Raw genomic sequence first — 18,047 nt, 5'->3', positions numbered from 1 at the left:
TGTGGAAGCTATAATTAAGAGCAAAATTACTGATCATATGGATAAACATGGCTTACTGGGAAGGAGAGCCAGAAAGGATTTAGGAAAGAAGCCATGCCTTACTAACCTATTAGAATTCTTTAAAGGTGTAAATAAGCACACAGATAAAGGAGAGCCAATCAATATAGTATACTTGGATTTCCAGAAGGCATTTGATAGAGTCCCTCATGAGAGACAACTCCGAAAACTAAAAAGCCATGTGATAGGTGTTACTCACTTTGGATTTTTAACTGGTTATAAGACAGGAAACAAAGAATAGGACTTAATGGTCCAGTTTTCCCGGTAGAAAAAGGTAAATAGTGGAATGCTCCAAAGACAGATCCTGGAAGTGTTCTAAGGATCGCATTGTACTGGAATCCCAGGATATTAACAGGAGCGTCCCAGTTCAGATACCGGGTGGGTGACAGGGCTTTGGGGTGAAGATGTCAACATGGGGGGGGGGGAGATATTTGGAGGGGGATGGCCAGGTTTAAAATATATTTAAGAGAGGGAGGAGGAAAGGCTTGGCTCGACAATGCCGATATCTCTATTTTAAACATTTCAAGAGGTTGGGGGGGGGGGGGGGGTCCTGGCCAGCAAGTCAGTTGGGACTTTGGTGTGAGAGGATGGGAATCAGGCAGGGAAGCCTGCGATTGTTTTTTTTATTTTAAATCTAAGCATGGCCACTTAACTAGATGTCTTATGAAGTTATCCGGTAAAGTAGCTAGTCATCCAGATATAACTGAAATTTGACTAAGTGAGCCAGAGAACTTTAGCATGCCCTGGAATGCCCTTTTTAATCTTGCTAAATTATAGCGGGACAATGACTTATCCCACTATAATTTACAGATAAGTGGCCAAATATTCAAAACGTTGCCATTTAGCAGGATCACTTGACTTATTCAGCTAAATGGCTTTAAATATTGACCTCTAGGTGGCTCAGGGAAACCCACCACTTGTCATAGAGAGTGAGTAGAAAGAAATATGATTTTCTTTTTGAGATTGGCCAATGTCTAAGACAGGATGCTGGGCTCAGTTAACCTTAGGTCTGACCCAGCATGGCACTTACGTTCTAATCAGTCAACAAAAGAGAAGATTTTGTTTTGTTTTGTCTCCTTGCGTTTACCATGCTGATTACCTCAAGTCAGGGCCATCACAGGGGGCACCAAGTCAAGCCTGGGTTGCCAAACTGGGTGAGGGTACAGTGCTGCCCTTGAGCCAGTATGAGCATGTGAGACCTAAAAGGATAGGAGTGCCAAAAGCAACCCTTGCCTAGGGCACAGTTTTGTTCAGAAAGGCCCAACTCAAGTAGCCATAGTTAGATTGGATTGACATGAATATTCTTCCTCTTATATCTATTTCTGCCTTAAATTAGGTGCTTTTTTTTGTTTTGGAGGTCTGGATCTTGTTGGTTACACTGAAATTCTGGCCTGCCTTGGCATTTTCATTTCATTTAATACCAAATACCGCACATATTAAACTTACAAAGCAGATCAAGGCGGTTTACAGCAAGTAAACATACAATCTCATCGTTAAAACCTTCAAATCCCACACCCTACCCCTCCTTAAAATACATATACCCTTATTCCTCCCCCTCATTACTCTTCCACCCTACAGAGAAGAAACATTACTGACATACCTCTTCCTCATCATGTCTTCATACAGCCTCTTAGAGTCTTCTGCATTGCATTTTTAAATGCAATAAATATTTCCTAATGCCACCTTTTTTCTTTTTCCATTTCATTTTATTGTTTTATAACCTGCTTGATTATTATATAACCTACAAATGAGGCACAAGAACTTTAAATATATGCGCATTAAATAAACAGTAAAATACATTAAACAAGAAAATATAAAAATATAAATCAAAACAGTAATAAAAGCTAGTGCTTTATAAATATGTATTTATTTATTAGTTTTTCTATACTGATGTTCAAAATTAAGTATCACATCAGTGTACAAATTAATCATGCCCTGTTATAGGCATTTAAAACATCAAATTAAAAGAAAATAATATTCTATCTTAAAAGTAAGCAAAACAACAATAAAATATCAGAAATACAACATTTTTAGAAAAAGATAAACAGACATTTCTAAGAAATTTAAAAGCTAAAAGAAATTTGGCTAAGCAAAAAACTTCTGATCTCACTGTCAAGCTGTTCTTAAGGAAAGGCCTGTAGAAAAAGCCAGGTTTTAATGCCTTTTGCAAAAGATATATATAACATTTATCTATCTAAAATTAGTACTGATCAATCCACTTGTTTCAGGCCTAAATCGGAATACAGCCTTCCAATGTTCTGTATTTCAGTTAAGCAAAAATTACTATGTACCAGTTTCTTCAGTTCTGCAAAATGAGGCTTGCAAATGGTCATAGATTTGAAGATATTCGGCCCTGCAGCACGTTTGGTGGTTTTGCATGCAGCCAAAAGGATATTTGGGTCCTTAGCTTTGTATCCAAGATATTTACTCCTAGGTATAAACACTTTTCACAGAATAGAAGCCTTGGTGAATAACCACAGGGCAACACATTGGGAGGGTTTATTTTCACAGACACTGCCCATTACGCCCTTTTATTTCTCTTTCTTGGATTACCTGAATGGGCTAAAAACAACCCATTATTCATAATGAAAGTGGAACAAAATGAGACAGAAGTCCTTAGAAAGAAATGAAGTAGATCAAAAAGGCATTCACAGGACAGGGTGAAATACTTCATATTGTGGGACATTTTCTTGCTCAGAAATATTTATCATGTTAACTGGGAATGGATGAGAACTTCCAGTATTCTGTCGACTAATACCAACACCATTTGGATCTATTTTCAAAAAAATTTTCAGTGCCAGACATAGCTAGATTTTAACCAGCTACATTTAGGAAAGGTTTCACCTATGAACTGACATTGAGGTAAAAATTAACCTAGGTTTCTTATCTGGCTAAGATCATAGCTGGCAAAGTTAAGCACTCAAAGGTTTTTGAAAACAGACTCCTTGAACAGCTACAAAGGATCTACCCATCTAACTGCTATATGGGCCGATTCAGTAAAAGTTGCGGGAGAGCGGGTGATTCAGTATTTAAATGAGGGCCCGCGGTAAAAAGAAGCGCTAGGGGCACTAGCACGTCCCTAGCGCCTCTTTTTTTGACAGGAGCGGCGGCTGTCAGTGAGTTTGACAGCCGACGCTCAAATTTGCCGGCGGTTCTGAAACCCACTGACAGCCACGGGTTTGGAAATTGGACGCCGGCAAAATTGAGCATCCAGTTTTCAACCCGTGGGCCGATTTAAAAATTTTTTTTTTTAATTTAAAATTATTTTTTACTTTGGGACCTCCGACTTAATATCGCCATGATAATAGCGCCCGCAACATGCATTTGCATGTTGCGGGCGCTATTAGTTTCGGAGGGGTTGGATGCGCGTTTTCGATGCACTATTACCCCTTACTGAATAAGGGGTAAAGCTAGCGCGTCGAAAACGCGCGTCCAAACGCAGGTTAACAGTGCACTCCACCGGAGCGCACCGTACTGTATCGGCCTGTAAGTTAGGGAGATCCAATGAATAAACTATCCACCCTTCAAGCCCCTCCCTGAAAACCAGTCCTGTCTTCAGTCTCTTCCCCACCCTAAGCTCCAATGTGAAAGCCAAGCCTCCCCAAAGCTTTGCTGTTCAATTCAATTCTTTCCTTCTCGAGATCTGGTGAGTGCCTAAACTCAAGAGGAGATATACTTACCTTCTTCCTGTTCCAGTAGTGTCAATTTGAACTCTGCTCAGGAGCAAAAAGGGGGCAAACATATCACCACCTGCCTCTGAGATGGGATCACCAAGTCTGGGGATGGGGCTTTAAGTTCTACACCAACCCTTTAGGAGGATCAGGAGAGACTTTGTGTGATGGCAAAAGCAGGCAGTGCACAGATAGGATGAGACTGGAGGATTCTAACTGCAGCAGAGACAGGAATCTTCTGCCTGTGACTGCCGTCTTCTCCTCGGGTTGAGCCCTCAAATGCTGGCAGCTGGCAGGACTTGAATAGGAAACATAAGACACATGCTAAGATAGTGTAGAACCCAAACCTGAATACATGAAGATTCCCACAGAAGGAGGGATGGGACCACTGCAGGAAAACCTAGAGGCACAAAAATGCTCACAGACACAGCATAGGACCACTGCAGGAGGACTGGAAACACAAATCTATCTAGGTCTAGGACTAAACAGGAACATTGGCTAAATGAAGCATTATAAGAGTAAACAGGAACATGATACCTAAGACTGACACTAGGACCATGAAGACCAAGCCCTGGCAAAGTGCAGACAGTGGTCCCAGAATATCATTATATCCAAACAGGAACAAAATGACTGCAATCAGGAAATGTGGGGCACAGGGTTGTGAGGACTAACCAGGGTGCCCAAGAAGCTCACTGAGGCCCTCTGCTGGCAAATCTAAAGAACCACCCAACAGGGTCTCACACTTTGTTTTTTACATTGGAACTTGGGGGGACTGAGGACAAGTTTGGTTTTCCCATTTGAGGGATAAAGGGAGGGTTTAGTTTTCCCATTGGGATGAGGGAGAACCAAAGGAAGTCCTTTTTTCACATCTGGAATTGGGAAGGGAGAACTGTAAAAGGTATAATGTTCAAATTGGGGCTTGGGGAGAAATCAGGGGAGGGTATGATTTATATAATGGTGATTAGGGTTGGGGAGGGAAAGGACTAAAGAAATGATTTGGTTTTTTAGAGTTTGATTTCAGGGAGGAATAATGCTAAAAATGAGCACTAGCTGGCCAGCATTTGTTCCCCCAACCTAACCCCATCCCCTGGGGTTCGGTTCACTCATTAATTGAACAAACAATTTCAGCCACCTAACACTGTAGTTAGTGGCTAGATCCCTTTGAAAATGTATCCTGTTATTTTTATTTTTCATTGACTCTTGCCTTTATTGAAAACCTTTCTTCTTACGTCCACTAGGCTCAAGGTCTTCATCTTCCCACCAATTCCTGATCCCGGGAAGCTGTTCAAAGGCATGTTTGGGGAGCAAGGCGAGGACTGGCAGGTATGTAGATAACACATGCCACTCCAAGTGCAGTGCAGAGCTTTTGATGATCTTCCCTCTTCTGATTGTGCTGCTTTTCTGTTTCAAATGTTTTGTTTATATTCCCAACAACAATAGACATGAGGAGCTAACTCTCCATGCTACTCGCTGTGCCATTAATATGGTATCAAAAGGAAAATCTAAAATGGTACAGCAGAGTAGCTGAGCAGTGCTACATGGCTTATTGGGGAAGCTTGCTAGAAATATTGAAATATCTAGTAGGTTTCAGTAGAGTCCAAGAAGATGACATTTTCCATAAAAAGTAGCTCAGCGATGAGGTGTTATGATATGCAGATGGAAGGAGGGGAGGCTCAGAGTAAATGAGGAAATGCTTCTTTACTGAAAGGGTAGTTTATGCCAGGAATAATCTAGCAGAGTAGCAACCAAAACAGTGAAAGAATTTCCATCTGCTTGGGACAGACACAGAGAGTGATGAGAAAAAGCAAGAGAAGGAGAAGTGGTGCAGCTGGGCAGATTGAATGTCGAATAAGGTAGAACACACGATCTCACTGAGTAAATCCTAAACTCTCTACAAAATATTCAAAGGAATAAACTCAGCGAGTGTGAAGATCAATACATTTTACAAAAATCTGATGCTCTGACCTTTCCAATCCACGAAATATTACCGTATTTTTCGCTCCATAAGACGCACCTGACCATAAGACGCACCTAGGATTCAGAGGGGGAAAATTAAAAAAATAAATAAAATTGTGCTAAACCGGCTCTGCGTCTGGGCGTCTTATGGAGCAAATTAGGGGAGTGCATAGCTTTTTTTTTTCTCCCCATTTTGTTTTCGGGTCTGGGGAGGGCCATTTCGGTCCACTCCCCAGATCAGAAAACTTTTCTTTCTCTGGGAACCCCATCCCAACCCTTTAAATTAACAACCCCCACCCTCCTGACACCCCCAAGACCTGCCGACTTAATTTACTACAACCCCCCACCCTCCTGACCCCCCCCCCCAAGACCTGCCAACTTAATTTACTGCAACCCCCCACCCTCCTGACCCCCCCAAGACCTGCCAAACGTCCCTGGTGGTCCAGCGGGGGGTCCAGGAGTGGTCCGGGAACGATCTCCTGGGCGTGGGCCGTCGGCTGCCAGTAATCAAAATGGCGCCGACGGCCCTTTGCCCTCACTATGTCACTAAGACCAACCAATAGCAGCGGTCGGTCCCAGTGACATAGTGAGGGCAAAGGGCCATCGGCGCCATTTTGATTACTGGCAGCCGACGGCCCACGCCCAGGAGATCGTTCCCGAACCGCTCCTGGACCCCCGCTGGACCACCAGGGACATTTGGCAGGTCTTGGGGGGGGTCAGGAGGGTGGGGGTTTGTTAGATTTTTGTGTTTGTTTTTTTTTATATTCGCTCCATAAGACGCACATACATTTTCCCCCCACTTTTGGGGGAAAAAAAGTGCGTCTTATGGAGCGAAAAATACGGTATATAGGCATCCCCTGCTGCAAACACAGGATTTCTTACAATAGGCAAACAAAAGGATTTCCGAACGGCCTTCCATATACTATATATATTGCATATTACGTGTTGGCACAGAGGACTTCAAATGAATAGGTAATGCAATGTTTATTTCTGCGTGTTCTGTAACATACTATACCTCTCACACCTACCATGCACAGTCCTATGCCCCCTCACCGAGAGATGAAATGAAAGATCTACACATTCCTCACCTGTACTGAAGATTCCACATCTTGGCCCAGTAAGACAGGCCTACTCTGTGGGATTGGATGGCTGTTCAAAAAAGGCTTTGACGTTGATGTCTACGTTGAAACATGAAACTGCATCTTTAATGGTGCATGATGCATTGATGCCTGCAAAACCGACGCCAGTGTTGGAAACAGCCCATGCTAGTGCCGAAGCTGAGGAAAGAGAAGATGTTTATGCATTTGACAGATTCTGAGCATCATTGAAAGCTTCGAAGACTTCGACACAATCAGAGGCTCCACAGGATCAACGCATATTATTATCAACGCATATTATTGTCAATGATCCACATTATCAATGATCCACAAGGATATTATGGGAAGCGCTCACCTAAATCTTACCACGCAACTCCGCCTTCACACATCAAAAAGACCCATCAGATATAATTATAAAGGTTCTCTATATGCTCCCCCGATTAAAACTTCGCTAGCAAAACGAGCACTCTCCACTGCTGGGCCCTCCCTATGGAACTCATTACCGCCAGATCTTCGTCTTGAAACCTGCCATCTTACCTTCAAGAAAAGTCCACTACCGACTTTATACACTTAAGACCTTCAGGACCTTTTCTGGACAGTCCACCCACCTGCTATGAAAAACCATCTCTTGAAGCATCAGCTTTCTAGCTCATGCTCTTCCCATAGTTATTTTATTTTATATATCTTTTTTACGTTTAATATTTAATATTTATTGATCTAAGTTCTTTTGTTCAATAATTTGTTGATTGTTTAATGTTATGCTGCACGTTCTCTGTTCAATACTTTGTCTATTGTTTAATGTACTCCCTTTACCTTTACCATGTTTAATGTAACGCCTTACCGGCGACAGTTCTGTTATATGGAAACCGACTTGATTTGATGTGTATATATCGAGAATGTCGGTATATAAAAACCCTAAATAAATAAATAAATAAATATTAAGGCATCAGTTGATGCACGTCACAATGCAATCAATGCAAAAAGGACTGTCAAATACTGAAGCACAATGCAGCATTGCATAAATTGCATGGTTCGACGCAAACTCTTCAGAAAATCTTGGGACACAAGAAAGCATCGGAGAAGTTGACGAAACTAAGAGTATCCTCTCCTGGGAACAGTACGGTGGATCCTGAAGTTTCATTGAATGTTGATGCACTTGAAAAATACATATTCCAACCAGAACACACTCTCATCAGGGAAGTATCAGGTCACAAAGATCTTTATTACAATTTTCCAATGTAGATTTGGAAGAATCTCCAGAAGAGTTGGCTTCCTCTCCAGATACACCACAATCGGCTAGAGAGTTTTCCTTAAAATCAAGAAAGTGTTCTGGTTTTCTTCAAGAATCCCCACAAGAAAAGAGAGTCTCCACAGGCTAGATCTAAAACATCAAAAGCAGATATCCTGGCTGCAAGATTTTCCTCACTTAAGAAAAACATTTGCAGAACAGAAACCCCTTCTGAACACTTCTTGCACAAGGTCCAGACAGGGTCGTCACAGAAAATGGCAGCTGAAGAAAGAATGTCGTAGAATACCTCTATTCTCAAATACATCTTCGACACCCTGCCCTCACATCAGGTCTCAGAATCTCCTACCTCACCAGCTCCTTCCAAGAGAGACAATTTCCCCCATCACCTCTGAATGTAAGACCTAGTCCACAGGATGTGGATGGTCCTCCTACTTCACCAGACTCTGTCAGACACCCTGAGGATTCGCTGCTGTTCTCTCCTGGCTCAATGGGCATTCCGTCTGACCCACTGGAAGAGCATCCAGAACTGTCCTCACCACCGAAGGATCTTACCTACTCTAAGTTCTTGTAAAAAGTAGGAACCCTATTAAAGATTGAAATCCACAAAATCCCTGACCCCAGGGCAGAAATAATGGGTATATTAAAATGTTTAGAGGTTCCAGCTGAACCAACTGCTCTCCCTTCCCATACGATTCTCGATTTGGTTATGGATAAGGCATGGGACTCTGCTTACTTGATATCACCAGCATCCAGGAAGCTAGACTTGAAATACAGGATGCAGTAGTCAACCCATTACAGCTATGTGCAGATCCCACACAACTCAGTGGTGGTAGACTCAGCAATGAAAAAGGCAAAGAAAACCAGATTGCATTTGAATACATCTCCAGGCAAAGACAACAAATTGCTGGATGAATCTGGTCGTAGGTTGTTCCAAAACTCAATATTGAATGACCGTATCCAGCAACATCAATTTTATATAGCCCAGTACCTTTACAAATGTGCACAAAACCTAAAACCATTCATCTCTGTATCACAGGAGGACACAGGGATGCCACAACCTTTCCTGGATCTTCAAGAGGGATTATGACACCTGTTAAGAACAGTATACAAGGCTTCTGATGCTTCCGTCCAATCTTCGGTGGCCTCCATAGCAGCTAGATGTATGGCATGGCTTCATTCCACCAGTATACGTGAAGACATCCACGATAAGCAGGCTAGCATGCCCTATAGAGGGGACAAACTCTTTGAGGAAAAACTTAGGGAAACATTTTCCCAAATAAAAGAGAAAAATGTAGCAGTACAATCACGGACTTCCCCTACTGAGAGTCCAAATACCTCCAGAAGGTACCTTGCCCAATACAAGATGTGGTAGACCTGATTGACAAACTGAAGAGTAGTAAATCACCTGGACCGGATGGTATACACCCCAGAGTTCTGAAGGAACTAAAAAACGAAATTTAAGACCTATTAGTAAAAATTTGTAACCTATCATTAAAATCATCCATTGTACCTGAAGACTGGAGGATAGCTAATGTAACCCCAATATTTAAAAAGGGCTCCGGGGGCGATCAGGGAAACTACAGACTGGTTAGCCTGACTTCAGTGCCAGGAAAAATAGTGGAAAGTGTTCTAAACATCAAAATCACAGAAAGACCTGGAATTACTGCTATTAGTAATCCAGTTTGTTGAGTAGGAGAGGTAGGGTTCATATTTTTGTAAACTGAATGGATGTTGGATTACGTATGGGATCTTCTATGCCAGGAGTGGCCAAATCCAGTTCTTGAAAGCCACAAACAGGCCAAGTTTTCAAGATATCCACAATGAATATGCATGACAGAGATTTGCATGCACTGCCTTCACTGTATATCTCGTACATATTCATTATGGATATCTTGAAAACCTGGCCTGTTTGAGGCTCTCAAGGATCAGAGTTGACCACCCCTGTTCTGTGCTCATCTACCCAGGATGGTGGAAAAACAATGAGAGAGACAACAGAAACAGACTTGTATAAGAAATATTATCCTATAAACAATCAAGCTTCTCTGCCTAGCAACTGGAAATTAGCCTTAGCAGTGCAGACAGGAACAACTAGGAAGACTTGACAAATTAAAATGTCATCTATAGTGTTACTATGATAATGAGGAAAAAGTATTTTCTGAATAACACTCTCAAAATCCATTCACTGGCTCAATCAATGTCCTTTATTGTGCTCTTCTTTTCTGCTATTTGCTGTGTGCTTGCATGCATCATTCTTTGTCAGTCTAACTGCCATTTGCTTTCCCTCCTTTCATCTTCCACTAGTCAGGCCGATGCGATATTGGCATGCGTAGAACGGGCGCTCATGATTGAGCGCCTGCTCTCTTAACGCTCGCTGATCCACCTCTCCCAGGTGCGCGATTTAATATTAACATGAGGCGCAAAGGGAAATTGGACATCCCTAGGCCCCTCCTCTGCATCAGGCACCCGGGAAAGGTGGCTATCAGTAGCGGGTTAGGAAACGGATGCCCAGTACGAATGTCCGTTTTCTCCCGCTACCAGAACAATATACACCCACGATATACACGGCCTGGACCATGTATATTGGGCAGCCAGAAATGTGTTTTTCGCAACTTTTTCTTTTTTTTACGATTCTGCTTTCTGTAGTTCCTCCTACTTAATATTGCAATGATACTAGTAGGAGGAATCACAGAAAGAAGGACACTTTTTTTTTCTTCCAATGAGCATTGGCCGCATGGGAAATTTTTTTAATCACAGGGATTAGCTAAGTACTGTACATGTGATGAGCGCTATTAGCCACGCACTTGATTGGAATCGCGTTTTGGGTGTGCTAATCCCTGTATTGCATTGGGGGTTATGGACCCACGTCCAACCGCGTGTTAAGCCATGCGCTGGCCGCAGCGCATGATATTACATCAGCCTGAGTGTTTCTCTTGCTCTCTCCTTCACTCTCTTACTATCATTCCCTTACCAGCCCTCCAAGTTTTAAATCTCCCACCCTCCCTCTATTGTAGTCTAAGCTTTTATTTTCATGTCTTCTTTTTATCCCTTATTCATTTAAAAACACTTTGGAATCACTGTTCCAGATTAAAAATCACTCAAAGCGATGTACAATCAACAAACATAATGCAATACATATCAAGTAAACATCATTTTAAAACATCAACATAGCATATTAAAATTAAACATTACTAAAAAATAACTCTCCCAATCTCACATATACCTGCTTGCTTACTCCCTTACTGATCAGTCCTGCATAAATCCTGCCTTAATCCTTATTATTCATGAGCCAAGTTTTCAACCCTTTTCAAAATTTCAGCATATCTCTTTCTCCTCTCAAAGCATAGGAGTTTGTTTCATAACTTTGGAATTGCTGTGGAGAAGGCCCTATTCTGCAAACAAACTTGCTTAAATGTTTTCACTGAGGGCAATTGAAGCTGTGATTTTTAAATTAGATCTCAGTTCCCGCTCACTTTTAAACCTCTGAATCCAGCTTCTAAGGTGGGGGGTGGACCGATTCCATGTAATGTCTTAAAAGCCAATACTAGGCATTTAAACTTACCCTTCCTTCCTTACTGTCTCCCTTCTACTCTTACTGTCTTTCTAAGCTGTTACTTCCCCTCTCTCGGGATCTCTTACTCTTATCCTTCTTCCCTTTGGAGTCTCTCTCAAATCAAGATCATGTTACTTGTGGGGAAGGGGGTGAAAGGGGGGGTCCTATGGAGTGAGCATTACACTACCTTCAGATGGGGCAGGGACTAACTGAATCAGAAGCATTGATTCCAGTACCAGGAAAGGGCAGCTCCATCCCTGCCTTGCACAGCATTGGCGGATGCCTTCCTTGTCCTGCATGAAGCGGGGGGGGGGGGGGGGGCCGGCAGAGAGCACCTCAAGCTTTGCTGTACTGGCACTTCCCAGATCTGCAGCTGTGGGCCGCAGGGAACTGCTGTTTCTGCCAGGAGCTTTGTCATGAAGGTAGGACTGCCCAGTATAGTGAGGAGGGCGTGGGCATGTCTGCGCTGGCTGGGACTTGCTCTTACCAGCCTCGGTTTCTGATGCCCTCTCATCCACCCCTCTTCCGGTGCTTCTGCTTACTACCTCAAGACAGACACCCACACCCACACCCCTGAATACTTATAAATGCTGAAGGAGTAGGGAGCATTTTCAAAATAGGCTGGCTGTGCTGATCTCTCATGCATCACAAGATTGAGGACAGCTGGCTTGAAAGTTCTGAAAGTGTTCTGTTGATATTTCATAACAGTGGCAGAGTCTGTCCAGCCTCCCGTGCCTCCCTCCTTTACTATCTCTAACTTCCTCCCTCTGTAAACTGGTGACCTTTCTCCCTCTGCATCTCTTTCTCCCTTACCCTTTATCCCTTACTGTCTTTACTCTTATCTTCCCACTCTTTCCCCCCCCCCCCCATAGGTACTGAGTTTGAAGATTATCTATCCATAAATCATATCTTGAACATAAGAACATAAGAACATAAGAAATTGCCATGCTGGGTCAGACCAAGGGTCCATCAAGCCCAGCATCCTGTTTCCAACAGAGGCCAAACCAGGCCACAAGAACCTGGCAATTACCCAAACACCTAGAAGATCCCATGCTACTGATGCAATTAATAGCAGTGACTATTCCCTAAGTAAACTTGATTAATAGCAGTTAATGGACTTCTCTTCCAAGAACTTATCCAAACCTTTTTTGAACCCAGCTACACTAACTGCACTAACCACATCCTCTGGCAACAAATTCCAGAGATTTATTGTGCGTTGAGTGAAAAAGAATTTTCTCCGATTAGTCTTAAATGTGCTACTTGCTAACTTCATGGAATGCCCCCTAGTCCTTCTATTATTCGAAAGTGTAAATAACCGAGTCACATCTACTCGTTCAAGACCTCTCATGATCTTAAAGACCTCTATGATATCCCCCCTCAGCCGTCTCTTCTCCAAGCTGAACAGCCCTAACCTCTTCAGCCTTTCCTCATAGGGGAGCTGTTCCATCCCCTTTATCATTTTGGTTGCCCTTCTCTGTACCTTCTCCATTGCAACTATATCTTTTTTGAGATACGGCGACCAGAATTGTACACAGTATTCAAGGTGTGGTCTCACCATGGAGCGATATAGAGGCATTATGACATTTTCCGTTTTATTAACCATTCCCTTCCTAATAATTCCTAACATTTTATTTGCTTTTTTGACTGCTGCAGCACACTGAGCTGACGATTTCAATGTATTATCTACTATGACGCCTAGATCTCTTTCTTGGGTGGTAGCTCCTAATATGGAACCTAACATCGTGTAACTACAGCTAGGGTTATTTTTCCCTATATGCAACACCTTGCACTTGTCCACATTAAATTTCATCTGCCATTTGGATGCCCAATCTTCCAGTCTTGCAAGGTCCTCCTGTAATGTATCACAGTCTGCTTGTGATTTAACTACTCTGAATAATTTTGTATCATCTGCAAATTTGATAACGTCACTCATCGTATTCCTTTCCAGATCATTGATATATATATTGAAAAGCACCGGTCCAAGTACAGATCCCTGAGGCACTCCACTGTTTACCCTTTTCCACTGAGAAAATTGACCATTTAGTCCTACTCTCTGTTTCCTGTCTTTTAACCAGTTTGTAATCCACGAAAGGACATCGCCTCCTATCCCATGACTTTTTAGTTTTCGTAGAAGCCTCTCATGAGGGACTTTGTCAAACGCCTTCTGAAAATCCAAATACACTACATCTACCGGTTCACCTTTATCCACATGTTTATTAACCCCTTCAAAAAAATGAAGCAGGTTTGTTAGGCAAGACTTCCCTTGGGTAAATCCATGTTGACTGTGTCCCATTAAATCATGTCTTTCTATATGCTCTACAATTTTGATCTTGAGGATAGTTTCCACTATTTTTCCCGGCACTGAAGTTAGGCTCACTGGTCTATAGTTACCCGGATCACCCCTGGAGCCTTTTTTAAATATTGGGGTTACATTGGCCACCCTCCAGTCTTCAGGTACAATGGATGATTTTAATGATAGGTTACAAATTTTAACTAATAGGTCAGAAATTTCATTTTTGAGTTCCTTTAGTACCCTGGGATGCATACCATCCGGTCCAGGTGACTTGCTACTCTTTAGTTTGTCAATCTGGCCTACTACATCTTCCAGGTTGACAGTGATTTCGTTCAGTGATTTCGTTCAGTTCGTCTGACTCATCACCCCTGAAAACAAACTCCGGAACTGGTATCTCCCCAACATCCTCACTAGTAAACACGGAAGCAAAGAATTCATTTAGTCTTTCTGCAATGGCCTTATCTTCCCTAAGATAAGGCCATTGCCTTGTTCTTGCTCTGCATTTTATTGTTACAGTTTTTACCATATATTTGCTTTTTAAAAGTACTCTATAAAAATATATTGATTAAAAAAAAAAATGTCTCTCTTTCCTGACAGTGGATAAAGAACAGTCAAGCAAGCGTCTCCCCCAAGCCAGTCAAGGAAGAAACATGTTATCTAATTTTGATAGAGAAACCAGAGCACTCCTCATTGGAAAATAAGTGTAACTGAAGGCTGGGTTTTTTTTTTTTCTCTTCCATGTGATGAAGAGGAAAAGACTGCTATTCTTATGCATTTGTTTACATGAAATGACTTCTGAAGCTAAACTCAAACTCTCTGATAAATTGACTTGTTCCTGGTGGATATTTTTATATGGAGAGAGCACATGGCCTTGTAAGTTATATGTTGTTGATCTGCTGGGCGAAGAGGAAAAGCACCATCTGAAAATCTACGTTACACCTCGTATTTTGCACAGAAGAAACCAAGGATGCTGAAAGAGACTATTCCAATTCATGTTTAGATTTGTAAAGTAATTTTTGTTTGGTTGTATGGAGGGAACTGCACACAATTTTGAATGTGTGTGTCCTTTACTTTTTGCAACTTTGTATATCTTGTTCATTTTGCACCACACTGTCTTGCTACGGTTCCTTACACATGTACAGTGCCTTATGTAGTAGTGGTGTATTAGTTGTAATATAATATTACTGGAATTATAAGTGATGACTATTGTCTTGAAGGATAGATAACCTTATGAAGCATTGGAAGCCTTATTCATTTTTCTCCTCATTTCTTTTACCATGGTCCTATAGGAAATAAAAATGGGAGTTGCATGCAAGTCTACTCTTCCCCCACCCAAAAATCAATTGGGGGACTAATAAGATGCTTTTTGGCTTTGTGCTTTCCTTCTATTTCTTTTGGGATTTGAGCTCAATTGAAATCAGCCCCTTTTGGGTTAGAGCACAAGTCTGCAGTTGCAGCTACCTGTGTTCTGACTCCCCCCCCCCCCCCCCCCCCCCAATATCCCTACATCAGCCATCACAATAACACTTTCATTCCATATCTGAATAGTGATAGAGGATTCAGTCCCATCCCGTTAAGTGTTTCTACTTAACAAGCTCATTGGGAGTTTACTTATTGCAATAGGTAAGAATGTTTTTCCTATCTCCAGAGTCCTCAATCACTACCTCTTCACAAAGATGCTACAATTTGTTAAGCCTTGCTAATAGCACAGAATCTGTCCCTGCCAACTATGGTAACTGGTTCCAGCACCAATCTGAAACCAGTATTAGATATGAGTTCAGATAGAAGATCTATACCTAGATGAAGCTTCTTTCTCCACTACCTCCAGGCAACTGTAACTCAAGGTTCTCTCCAAAACTACAAGGATCTTTCTGACTCCTCTCACCAGCAGTATACATCACTCTAGGTATAGGGATATTTCTGGATTATACTGTTTCCAGCTCTTGGAAGGTGAAAATAGGACACTCCCCATACCCATCCCCACAGTAGTGTAGTTGACATGTTAGTTCACTTTTGGGGCCAGTTTTCAAACAGTCTGAAGTGGGACAAAATCCATGGTCGCTTCTTACCTGTGGCCTTTTGCCAGTTTTGGAATGGAGGAGTAGCCAAAGGGTTAGAGCAGCAGGCTACAGGGAAGCCAGGGCTCAAAACCCATTTATGCGCCTTGTGCCTTTGACTAAGTCAAACTCTGGTACAAACTTTGAGTCCTATTTACTAAGCATTTTTCCCATAGAACAAAATGAGAAAAACCTTTAGTAAATGACCTCTTTCAGATTGTAAGTCCTCTGGCAATAGGGAAATACCTACAGTACCTGAATGTAATCCACTTTGAAGAGTCACAAAATATTGGGTAACTCCAAGATGGCAGCTTGATCGGTCATTTTCAGCTGCTGCTTCTCAATTTCCTCAATTCGTTTGCCTCTGTGATTATGCTGCACAAGAGGAAGGGAGTGCTTTCCCTTCTGAGCCCTCGCTCCTGCCGGACCAGTGATCCATCCTTGAATATGCTTCCTCTACTCCATAATTGCGGGCATTGAGCCCCGTTGGCGGGACGGGGAGAGGAGTCCTGGCTCTGCCCAGGGAGGTTTCCCTTAACCCGCTGGATATCCAACCGCCACTGTCTGCTAGTCTTCAGAAGAAGGCGACTAGGTCAGGGCTCGTGTTGACTTCACAGCTGCTCCCCCTCTGAGGGGGGAAACGATCTCCGAGCCATCCCCAGAGTGGGATTCTATTTCAGAGTTGAGAATCACTGAAGGTGACTTTGACCCAGATTTGCCATCAGAGGGGAGGTTGCAGGCAGTACATGCTGCTCCAGACGGTGAGCGTACTGTTAAACTGGCAGTGGTTACATTAGATTCGCTTTGGGACTTGATTGCAAATCTGTCCCAGTCCTTTTGATTATTACCCTCAGCTTGAGGCTTGAAATAGGACACCAGAGAATTTTGCAGGAACATTCAAAGAATTTGAGCTCGGAGAGAGAAAGTTAAGGAGGTACAAACATTTAACACTTTGATTATCCGAAAACACTCTTCTTTATCTAGAAGGTTGGAAGGTATAGAAAATCAACTTAGATGCTCGAATCTGAGATTTACCAATTTTCCTAAAGTTGTGGGAGAGCTATTGCCAATTAACGCTTAGGAAGTATTTTATGGATATTTTGAGAATTCCAGCTGTTAAAATTCCCAATCTTAATAAAGTGTAAGTGGTTTTTCTCCCTTACAAACCTAATTCCAGTCAATTGGATCATCATCAAGCTGCCTAGATTTAGATAATTTGTCCTCCTATTTGGGAAAACACTACTTATGAAGTTTCTGAATGGTCCACATTGCTTGTCACCTTTTCATATGTTCAGGCACTAAGTTTTGTGATGAAGTCTTATTTTCAAAATTGTAATGCTAGTTTTTTGGGTGCTCAAGTTAGGGTATATCCTGACTTAGCTAAGGTTACACAAGTCCAACGTAAAGCTTTTCTTCGAATACACCTAGAAGCTTTAGCTCTTGGAGCTTCGTTTCTTCTACTTTATCCTAGTAAATTTGTTGTGAAATTAAATGTGAACACTTTTGATTTTTTTTGCTCCTGAACAGTTAAAGGAGTTTTATTGCTAGAGGGATGTTTTGCATGCAACCCTTAGCCATCTATCAGACCGATTCAGTAAAAGTCGTGGGAGAGTGGGCAAGTGCCTGCTCTCCTATGCCCGCAATTCAGTATTTAAATGAGGGCCTGCGGTAAAAAAAAGGCGCTAGGGACACTAGTGTGTCCCTAGCGCCTCTTTTTTGATAGGAGCGGCAGCTGTCAGCGAGTTTGACAGCTGACGCTCAATTTTGCCGGCATCTGTTCTCAAACCCACTGACCCACGGGTTCGGAAACCGGACGCCGGCAAAATTGAGCGTCCGGTTTTCGAGCCGTGGGCCCATTTAAAAAATTTTTTTTTATTTATATTATTTTTTTACTATGGGACCTCCGACTTAATATCGCCATGATATTAAGTCAGAGGGTGTACAGAAAAGCAGTCTTTACTGCTTTTCTGTTAACTTTCCCAGTGCCGGCAGAAATTAATGCCTACCTTTGGGTAGGCGCTAATTTCTGAAAGTAAAATGTGTGGCTTGGCTGCACATTTTACTTGGTGAATCGCGCGGGATGTTGCGGGCGCTATTAGTTTCAGGGGGGTTGGACG

The 18,047-nt window shown here is 42.3% G+C and overlaps 1 protein-coding gene across 3 annotated transcripts in view; it reads left to right on the top strand.

The window, feature by feature from the left end:
* IL13RA1 (interleukin 13 receptor subunit alpha 1) overlaps positions 1–18,047 on the top strand; it is a 160,801-nt gene that overhangs the window by 103,493 nt on the left and 39,261 nt on the right. For 2 of the 3 annotated variants that reach the window (XM_029606687.1, XM_029606689.1), the window contains 2 exons: positions 4,967–5,051; positions 14,471–16,824. In XM_029606687.1, coding sequence (XP_029462547.1) covers positions 4,967–5,051; positions 14,471–14,584 — 199 coding nt within the window. In that variant the 3' untranslated portion in view covers positions 14,585–16,824. Of the gene's footprint in view, positions 1–4,966; positions 5,052–14,470; positions 16,825–18,047 lie in introns of those variants that run through there. The other variant, XM_029606688.1, reaches the window with a different exon arrangement.

This window comes from Rhinatrema bivittatum, chromosome 6 (genome assembly GCF_901001135.1).
Source record: "Rhinatrema bivittatum chromosome 6, aRhiBiv1.1, whole genome shotgun sequence".
NCBI classification, from domain to species: domain Eukaryota; kingdom Metazoa; phylum Chordata; class Amphibia; order Gymnophiona; family Rhinatrematidae; genus Rhinatrema; species Rhinatrema bivittatum.
The sequence above is the reverse complement of the archived record's forward strand: the minus strand, read 5'-3'. Positions and strand labels throughout refer to the sequence as shown.